Raw genomic sequence first — 10,529 nt, 5'->3', positions numbered from 1 at the left:
TGCATTGCTTACACAGATTTCTGGGCTTGACCCTGGAGCTTCTGATCCAGCAGGTGTGGAGTGAAGCTGTGACCATGCTGAGGAGCTCTGACTAACCCATCCACAGACACATGAGCTGGTAGGGGCTCCGCGTACTCTGAATGGCAAACGTTCATCCGTGGTAGATTGTGACCTGCCTGCTTTGTTTTCCCAGGGGTGAAGAAAACGTGTGGAGATGGAGGGCAGCTGGAAAGGCATCCCGGCCATGCTGGTCATCCTGGCGGGGCTGGCAGGTAAGGCTCTCCAGGGCTTGGCGGGACATTCGTAGGCATCCGGTTGAAGTGGGTGGAAGGGAAGCCAGAGGAGGCGGCCTGGACACGTGACTGCCAGAGGCTTCTTCCTTGGGCCCTTCTCACAGTGAGGTCTCTTCGGTTGGGCCCATTTCCTGCTCTGCTGACTGAGCTGTGGGAGTGGTCCTCCATGGGCATCTGGCCCACCAGTCCTGTTCATTGGTTTGTCCCTGGTGTGGGCGTTTGCCTTCTGTACCTGCCCAGGACTCATGGCTCTTGTTAAAATGTCCCATTCTTTGCCTGGTTTTCTCTTCTTTCATTTATAACTGGCCTTCAAGGAAGGCCCCATTCAGGCATCACCTCCTCCCTGGAGCCCTCCTGACCTGGCAGTGTTCAGGGTGATAATCCCAGCTCCCATTTATTGACGGGGGGCGGGGCACTGCCTGTGAGACCTGCCATTCCTCTCATCAGCTTCTCCTCAACCTGGATCTCCCCCAGGGTGTCCCAGGCCAGGGTCTCCTGATCAAACTCTGCTTTGCAGGAGATGGAGCGAGCAGACTGTGGGGTCCTTTGGCTTTCTCGATTAGGTCTTGTCTAGATTTCTTTGCTTCAGGTGTGTTTGTCTTGTCTTTCCAACTAGATTGTAAACTCCGGAGGGTATCCCTCCCGTATTCCTTATGCAGTGATTTTAAGGCATTGTATCGAAGCATAATGAACATAGAGAAAAGCACACAAGTCCTAGAGGTACACCTTGATGAAGTTTCACTGACTGAACACCTTCGTGTATCAACAGTGAGACCAAGCACCTCCCACGAATGCCGCCTTTCGGTCACTCTGATATCCCCTCCCCCAATATTCAATATTTATTGAGAATTGGAAAAGGCATAAAATAGTATAGGGACTATCAGAGTGTGTTATGGGCAGTAGGGGATGTTTTGTGAATTTTGGTTGGGGTGTGTGGAGATCCTAAGCCCAGGGCACCAGGCTGTGGTGTTAACATGTATTTGGGCGCCACGATGTTTGGAAACTCCTGGCTTATAGTGCGCAGTGCCAGGTGTTTAGTAGGTGCTGGATAAACATTTGTTTGTAGAGTGGAGAGCGAAACTCCGTCCCTGCTTGTGTGGAGCTTAAGGACTCGTCTCGAGGCTAGCAAACCACACTCAGCACACATTTTAGGGACAAGGCTCCAAAGCGGCTATTTCAGCCACAGGGGCAAAGATCTCTTCTAGCAGCTCAGCGGGAAACTGATGTGCCATGGGGTCTACTGTTTTTCTGAGGCAGTTTTCCCCGAAGCTGTTTTGAACAAAGGGATGGCTCTGGCCGAGGTCCAGAGTTGGCTGTTCCAGGAGGGGGGAGGCTTTGGGGCTAATTCTAATGCCCCCCTGGGGGATGGGGTCCATCGCAAAAGCCTGAGCCCCTTGGATGTTTCATCTTGGAAAGTCTTGGAGTAGAGACACCTTCATTTATAGACTTGGCTTTGAATAGCTGAGTGCAGCCTCCAGGTGCACCCAAAGGGTTCCTGCCAGCTCTCTCCTCTCTACCTTGCCCCAGTGTAATGGATTATTTAGAACTCAACACCCTTATTTATCTGCTCAGTGAGTATTCACTGGGGCCCTGTTATGTGCCCTTTAGTTGCAGGCACTGGGATGTGGTGATGAGCAAAACCAGGCACAGTCCCTGCTAACAAAGAGCTTACAGCTTAGCAGGGGAATCAGGCATTAGTTGAAAAATCAACATAAAATCACCATTGTGACAATTGCTTCGATGATTTGGAAGCCTGTTATAGGATAATTCAACGTAATAATCTGGGAAGGCTTCCCTGGGGAGGAGACAACTAGGCTGGGAGCTGAGGCAAGTAAGCAAGACTGGTATGCCAGGCTGATCGCGGCCTGTGCAAATGCCCTGGGGCCAGAAAGAGTCGGTGAGTTTGATAAATTTAGGGTAGTCTGGTGGCTGGAGGGTGGAGTTTGGGGCGGAAGGAAGTTAATGTGAGACTAAGTAGGGTCTTAAGATATGATAATGTTAAGGGTTATCTGGTCTTTCTCTAAGATGGATGTGTTTAAAATACTTAAAGTCTGAGTACGGAGGTGGGAGGTAGGGGAGGGGTACCTGATCACCCTGGTTTGCTGAGTAGGTCCTGCTGGCTGGCTGCCATGTGGATAGCCGTTCTGGGTGCTGGTGGCCCAGCAGTGACGCTGGTGCCTCCTGCCATCGTCAGCAGGACTCTGCAGGCGCCTCAGGACCCCTCCCTCGCTTCTCAGTTTCCTTCTGACAGGCCCAACCCCTAATGTGTTCCAACTCCCATTTTCTTCCTCAGACCTGCCAGGCCAAACCATTTCTCTGCCGCCAAGTCCATTGCATTTCCCTTTCTCCCTTCCGCTTTTAATTGTCTGCTTTTCTGTTCCTTTCCAGTGCTGAGTAAGAGAAGGGGGAAGGTGGGGGGCCCGCAGGTGCAGTGAGGAGCCTGCTGGAGGAAAGCGGAAGAATGGAGGGGTCTAACCCCCAGCGGGGGAGACAGCAGGCTACTCCTCCAGGGAGCCGAGAGAGAGCCTTCGAAGAAGGATGGTAGGATCCATGCTTGGGATCAACTGATGCAGGGCCGGCAGGAGGCACGGAAGCAGGCAGAGGGGCTACTGTTGGAGTGATTCCCATGTCGCAGACGGGAGGATGCAGTGAGTAGAAGAGATGCTTTCCAGTCGGGCTGGAGCCTGTCGTTCAAACTCCACCCGGAGTAGGATCCTGGGTGGGGGGGGAGGAAGCAAGAGGGTGGGGCTGCAGGTGCCGATGTGGAAATTACAGTGTGAGTTAGTGAATAAGAGTCTTGCGGGTGGATCAACTCCTGAGTTGGGCGGCCACCACGGCTAGCGGCGGGGGGAGTGTCTGGGAGGGGGACCCTGAGCTTTCCCGTGGCTCTGCCCCAGTTTGCCTGTTTGCTCTACAGAGTGAAAGGGGGAGCCGAGGGAAAGGGAGGTTTTGTGTGTGATGAAAGGTCTTATTTACAATTTTCTCATATTTGTTCTGTGCAGGGCAGGGTTACACACACCATAGCTGATAGGATTCAGGGAGAGGAAGGAGGCTCCAGGACCTCGCATTATCAGGATATCAGGCTTCTGAGTCAGGAGGCAGGGCTGACGGCGCGTTTACCCATGGTGGGAAGCCAAGACTGCGGGTGATGCTGTCCGGGGAATGTAGTGCTTAGGACTGGGCGCCTCCCTGTTTAATTTAGAGGTCAGGCTCAAACTCGAGGAGTTTCCATTTGGCCTCCCTCCCCCTCACCTCCCACCTGTGAAGTAAGGTATGTGGCCTGCCCGTCGTCATGGTCACATGTTGCAGTCTGCTGGCTTGAACAAACTCAGAGTGAGATAATCTCTCTACCTCGCACCAGGCGGTGAGGGAGCCATGGTTTCTGAGGGGCTTGCGTATTCTGCGGGGGCTGCTTAGATGAGCTCCTGGCAGGGAAGCCTGGGTCTCAGCCATCCGGGCCCTACCCACATCTGAGCCGCTGGGCTCTGGCCGCTTGGTTCTCACCGACTTGCATCAGGAGCCGGGGAAGAGGGCTGTCGTCACACGGTGGGGTCGGGAGAGCTCATCTCTTTCCTCAGGGTGCAGATTTCGCTCTTTGTGTTCTTTTGCCCTTCTTTTAAAAGATGCAATTCAGGGCTCATGGGAAGAGCCAAGTTGGACAGCGCTGTGGCTTCCCTGGGGAATCCTTTCTGACTTCCCTACCCAAGCTTTTTTTCTTTTTCTAAAATCCCAGATCAAAGGGATCTTTGGATCAAGGAGACTTGTCCAGGGATAAGAGAGGATACCCAGCAGGAGCTGTTCTTTAAACTCTCTCTGTCTCTCTTTTCTTATCACGCCCAGAGACAAAAGAGTAGCCATCATGTTTGCCCAAACACAGGAACAGTCTTAGTTAATTCTGACTTTTCCTCAGTTCTGCCTCTTTGGACCCTGCAAGACCCCCTCCTTGACCTTGACCCTGGCTGCCTCTCCCCCTGGTCCAGCTTCCCTCTGGGACACTGTCTGTGTAGCAGTTCCTACTCTCCCGTCAATCTGTCCTTGTGGCCGGCAGCGCATGCTGGGTACTCAGGTGATGTGTTAATGTATTAATGCCTGTCTGTGGTGTGGTGTCTCCCCAGAAAACTATAGGGCTGTAATGAGATTCTTTTAGAACCTGTCTTACAAGTTGACCTTATGAGGTTGGAAGGAGAGGGGGCTGCAGTGATTTGGGGGCAATCGGTGTATATGGCAGACTGCCTGGTGGACCCAGCGGAATCATAAAGCTCCAGAAGGTCAGAGGAACCTCCTGCAGTCTTATTGCTGTGGCAGGTGGGACTTAGAAGAAACCACAGGGTGGGGTCTGCCGGGGGTCATTTTTGCTGTAAACGCTGAGTGAGATCAGAGGGGAAAATGGGAAAGAGTGAGAATGTCTGAGTTTGGGTCCCTGCTCACCGCTGTGATCACAAGTCCTGGGGTATTGCTGCCCTTCATTTCTTCATTGTTAAACAATAGGTGGTAAAAAGATGAGCATAAGAGATTTTGAAGGCTATCCTTTGCTGTGCGAGTTCTACTTTGAATTTTTATTGCAAACATGGGAAGGTCTTGAAAACTCTGCCTGCCAATTGGTTCCTCTAAGATGATTAGAACGTCAGTCCTAAATGGCCAAAAGATCTCCTGAGCTCTTCCGGTGTAGAGCATGCTCCGTCTCAGGTGATTATGACTGAGGTCAGGTGAGCTGAAGAGCCCTTGGTGTACCCCATGTGGAAGACCAGTCAGAGATTGTCACTCTAGTTAAAACCGGTGTCACAGTGCATCTGGTGAGCTAAGGGTTGAATGTGGTGAAAAGTGTGAAGGAAACAATTTTACTTAAATCTGTGACATTCTTGGCTTGTCTTACAAATCAACACATCCCTTCTTGCACGTCACATAACAATAAATGTTTGCTGAGTGCTTGAGGGTCGTGTGAAGGGCTTCACGTGGATTATTATATTTGGCTTTTGAAACAAGTCACTGTGGTACTAGTGACCCAGTTTTGCAGCTGAGGGGAGTGGGGCATGGGGAAGTTGAGATAATTTGTCCAGTGAGCCAGCAGCCTCATCGGAGAGTCCGTGATCTTCTCTTGTGGGCCACCTGCCTGTCTGATGGGGTTTTAAACCCAGCACTCGGCGTGGTGATACTCGTACCAGGCTGCCAGACTCACCACTTGGCTGTTCTCATTAAGAGAGCCCCCTCCCCTACATCCTTCGACCTTTCCTTTTCCTCTCTTTGTATGTCCCCACTCACGTCTCTTCTGGTCCTTAAGAGGAGAGGTGTGGCCTCAATGACAGACGGTATGGTTCTCTTGATACTTGATACTGACTTACCTATTACTCCACGAGAGGGTACTCAGGATGCAACTTTTGTCTCTCTCCAGCCGGATCTCTTCTCTGTCAGCCTTGTTCCTCCAGCCCCAGACACCGTCCTGAGCATCCCATCTGGGGGCTCTAAGGGTGCAGGCGCGTGCATGGGGCTGGGATCACCACATGCTGGGGCCCCCATTCTCTTTGTGAAGAGAAGCTGCTCTCCACCTTCCTCTCTGAGCCTTGGGATTTCCTCAGAGGTGGGAATCAAAGATCCTTCCCACTTTACTGGGAGGATAACTCTCATTTCATAGTGAAGGTGAAAAACTTGCCTTAAATAACAGCTGGCCTAGCGGGGGTGCCCTTGGGGCCAGGCTGGGATCAGGTATTTGAGGTAACATCTCTCTGGAGGTGGAGGAACGGCATTTTTTTCTTCCAGTTTTGCCGGGAGTGCTGAGAACTGTGGAGGGAGGGATTCGAAAGGAGGGATGGGTGGCTTCCTGTCCAGTGGGGGAGACGTGGTGTTGGAACCAGGAAGACATGGAGTCTGACCCCTGGATATCCAGCGGTCATAGCTGGTACACATAGAAGGGTTAAGCCATACAGTTGACTTGCATAGATCCATTCACTTGCCGCCTTGAAAAACTGGCTGTCTTCCAGCTTCTGGATCCAGCTATCAAATCATAGAAGGTCCCAAGAACGCAACGGTGCTGGAGGGCACAGAGGCTCGCTTCAACTGCACCATCTCGCGGGGCTGGAGGCTCATCATGTGGGCTCTGAATGACACGGTGGTGCTGAGCATCACACCCACGGAGCCCATCATCACCAACGACCGCTTTACCTCTGCCAGTTATGAGGAGGGCAGCAACTCCATCTCTGAGATGATAATCCATGACGTGCGGCTCCAGGACACCGGGCGTATTAAGTGCAGCCTCCAGAACAGCGACCGGGATGCCTCTGCTTTCCTTTCCGTCCAAGGTGGGTACCCAGGTGGGTCTGAGTGGAGAAGGGGGTGTCTGCTGGGCCAGGCGCCAGGGGAATGGAAGGAGCCTTGGGAGTTCACGTCGCAGGTGATGACAGGGCTGCTGTCTGCTGGAGTTACACTTGGAATGGATGATTCCAAACCAACGAATATCCATAGTTTTGTTACTTGTGATTCCTTATCCCCCTTCCTCACCGGTTCTCCGTCTACTTCCCTTCTTTCTGCTTCAAGAGAAGCAGTCTCTCTCCTCCCTTCCCTTTTCTCTCACTAAGATTCTTAAATACAGGGCTTACCGCTTTTCTGTCTGGTCTGTGTCGGTACCGATAGCATTTGTTCTAGCCCCTGGCCGGTTGCGGTCACTGCTCTTTGATTTAGGGGGGGCTACCAATCTTTGCCTTTTCTCTAGTTTCTTACACGCTTGACTCTGTCTCTTTGCCTTATGTCATGTATGCACTTTGAATCATGCTTTACCCTTTACCTCTTTCCAGCTGAACTCCTCCAATCTTTTATTCTTTCCTGCCTCCAGCAGTTCTTATAGTCAAAGGTGTGTGTTCACAAAATACACCAAGTGTTTTAGAGAGGAGTAAATGAAATTTATCATAATGGATGACTTATTTTTCATTCTTAGAGGGAATTGTGAGGTGCTCCAAATCATGCTGTTTAGTGAAAAAAAAAAAAAGGATGTTTTACAAGAATTCAGAACATCTTTATCAAAGTTTAATCACTTTGCATTCCTTATGTAATTAGATGGTATTTATAGACCCACTGGAGGTGGTAGAGCTCCTGATTTCTGTGGCAGCATTTCGTACAGCAGACCACATCATGTTTTTGAAATTTTTCTTATGTCTATTTATTTGCTTGTCTAGGAGAAATTTTCAAACATTGGATTTATGTTAATGTTGCATCGAATCCAGTTTGATGACATTTGGTAGAGATGCATGCCTACCTATTTCTACTTGCCTTTTTTTTTTTTTTACTTAGCCAATTGTTTTCTCTTTGCTTTTATGTGTCTTTAATTTTATGAGGTTTAATGATATTTTCTAAATAGTGATTTTATGAGATGACCTGGATTATTGGCTTAGTTTGCACGACTAGATTCTTATTATAACAATTTGAGGTATAAGGGAGAGAACACGGGAAAAACGGAATCAAAGACATGAGTTCTGGTCTGGCTTTCATCATTTACTAGCTTGGGGACCCCTGAGGTGACTCAGCTGCTTCATCTCTAAAATGGGGATAAAGCTCCCCTGCCTACCTCGCAGGTTTACTGTGAGGATCCGATGAAACAATGACGGAGGATGGTTTGAAGACTCCAAAGTCCTGTCTGATTCAGTTCATCACACACACAGTCGGGAGCCAGAGTGGTCTAGTCGTTCATGATGCAGGCTAGGGAGCCCGAATGCTAAGTTCAGATACCAGCTTTATCACTTACTAACTGTGTGACCTTGACCATGTTATTTGATGACCTCAGGCCCTAGTTTCCTTATCATAGGGTTGTTGTGGGACCACATGAGTAGGTTCACGTAAAGCCTTTAAAGCAGCACCTGGGTCCTAGCAATCTCCGTATAGCCAATTGCTGTTATTTATTGCATTCCCAAGAAGAGCACACCCTTGTGTTAGGCATCTGAAAGGGGACTCAAAGATTAACAGGGTAAGGCAGAGTCCTGCCCTCAAGAACCTTACCCGAAAAGTAGATAAGGCAAATGCATGAATAACATTGGTGCACCGGAGAGGCTGGCAAGGACTCTGAGGGGGAGACAAGCTCAGGTTTGAACTGGGAAGGGGGATGAGAGACTAAGGAAAGCCTTCGTGGAGGACTCCATGGTGAGGTGCCCTTATGGGCTTCGGAGGTCTGGGGACGATAGGCAAAATGGAAAAGCGAGAGAGGAGAAGGGCACCCCTGGATCAAGGAAACAGGGTCAAAGGCATGACTTATTTGATATAGCATATCAAATTCATAAATCCATGTGGTTTTATAGCAGCTTTTCTCTAAGCTATGCATCTGTAAAGTTGTCTGAATATGCCTAAACATGCATTTTTATATGTTGGTGATTACTGTAGCTTTTGGCTTTAATACAGACGGAAGAACAAGCATCTAGGGATGTTACATTCTTTCCCAAGGTCATGCGGAAGGAACCCATAGACCGGGGACTGAACTTGGTCATATTACCCGGGTTGCAGTGTTCTGAATGGCACTTTGTTCCTAGAGGAACAAATGTGCTCTAAGCAGCACACAGATCTCTTTCAAGGGAAAAGAATCTTTAAAAGAAGAGGAGACATCCATTTTATTTTTAAAACGAATTATCCAAAGATTTATTTTTTTCCTCCTCATGTATCAGCAAGAAAAATAAAGACAGCTTACATAACTCCATACTGAGTCATCCAAAATCTATGTGAATGTTCTAGTCATCACCCTTGTATCAAGTGTTTGTCGTGCTACTAGATAAGCTTTGTGTAAGCCAATGGGAAAAGTTGAATCACAAATATATAGAGAAAAAGGAAATGCTTCAGACTGCTTCACTTGTCCAGTCTATCAATCACACACCAAATTCCAGACCTCTTGTGTTTTGAGGGCCACTGGGTTTGAGTTCAAGATCGTCCCTTATTAATTGAGGTAATACCGTTGTTTCCAGTTTCTGTCATCTTAAACCTCTCCATCAAATGAAACAATGAATGAAGGAAAAAGAATAAGGACAAAACCCTTTAGCTTTGAGGGACAGATCCATTCTCCTCTCATTGTTGCATTTACAGTAATCCTTGCATTAGCAGAGGTGCTCTACTGATTCCCAGAGACCATCGAGGAAAGGAATAATTGGAAATTTAACATTTCAGAATAGGAAGAGCTTTCAGAGCTGATCCAGTTCCATCTAGTTTGGGAATTCTTGGGCATCCCCTAGATCCTTTCAGGGTCTGTGAAGTCATGACTGTTCCATAATAACACTGAGATGTGAGTTGCCTTTCCTACTCTCATTTCAGTGGTGCACAGAAAGGCTTCCACTGTGCATTGGGAAGGTCTGCATAGACCCGAGGATCCGCATTTCCTAAATGACCAACGAATAATGATACAGTGTCATGCAAGAGTGAAAGATCAATCAAAGTGCCAGATAGAGCAGTGGATTTTACTGTAAAAGGGAATGAAAATTCCTTTATATAGTTACAGTTTCCACAGTGCAACTAACCTGTAAGAAACCGCTGCTTGCCAAGATTTGGTACAGTATCAAAGACTATCCTTGTTTATCTGAAAAGCCTTCTCATTGTTCCACCTATATATCCATGGGGGGGGGGGTCAGATTTTTTTTTAACATACTCCAACTAAAGCAATATATTTTAACAGATTGAATGCAGAAGCTGATATGAGAATCCAACCAGACGTTAAAGAGATTTGCATAGCACTGGGTGTTATATGAAAACAATGAATCGTGGTTCATCACATCAAAAACCAATGATGTATTTTATGGTGGCTAACATAACATAATAAAATAAAATTAAAAAAAGAGATTTGCATAAATATAAAACACTGTTTTTAATAATTTATTTTGGTTTAAAAGTATTTTTTTCATAATAATATGTTAATCTATGTTAGCCTGTAGTGGGTTATCACTGTTATTATAAAATAAATACTTAAAATTTCTAATTTCAAGTATGGTAAATATTGGTAGGTAGGATCCACATAAACAAAAGGTCTTTGGTGTCTTCATGATTTTTAACCTTGTAAAAGGTACTGAAACCTAACATTTGAAAACCCCTGATCTAGTCAAATTGTTTCATTTGACCAGTGAAAAACAGAGAGCCTGAAAAATGTCAGTGACTTGTTCCAGGTGATGGCAATTTTGCAGGAAATCCAGGATTGAGAACAGAGTTTTTGATTCTTAGTCCAGTGTTCTTCCCATTACATTACGCAGCAGGGAGGCTATTTTAATTTGGATGTTCCAGTGTTTA

General features: G+C 47.7%; 1 protein-coding gene across 2 annotated transcripts in view; it reads left to right on the top strand.

The window, feature by feature from the left end:
- The first annotated feature begins 214 nt into the window (after positions 1–214).
- IGSF5 (immunoglobulin superfamily member 5) overlaps positions 215–10,529 on the top strand; it is a 35,649-nt gene continuing 25,334 nt past the window's right edge. For both annotated transcript variants that reach the window (XM_028126423.1, XM_088020858.1), the window contains exons 1-2: positions 215–272; positions 6,269–6,586. In XM_028126423.1, the coding sequence (XP_027982224.1) occupies positions 215–272; positions 6,269–6,586 (376 nt within the window). The remainder of the gene's footprint in view (positions 273–6,268; positions 6,587–10,529) is intronic.

The sequence above is a fragment of the Eumetopias jubatus genome, unplaced genomic scaffold (genome assembly GCF_037043125.1).
Source record: "Eumetopias jubatus isolate StellerSeaLion01/CBP00866 unplaced genomic scaffold, mEumJub1_p1.0 scaffold_1, whole genome shotgun sequence".
Taxonomy (NCBI): Eukaryota; Metazoa; Chordata; class Mammalia; order Carnivora; family Otariidae; genus Eumetopias; species Eumetopias jubatus.
This window is presented reverse-complemented; position numbering and strand designations above follow the sequence as displayed.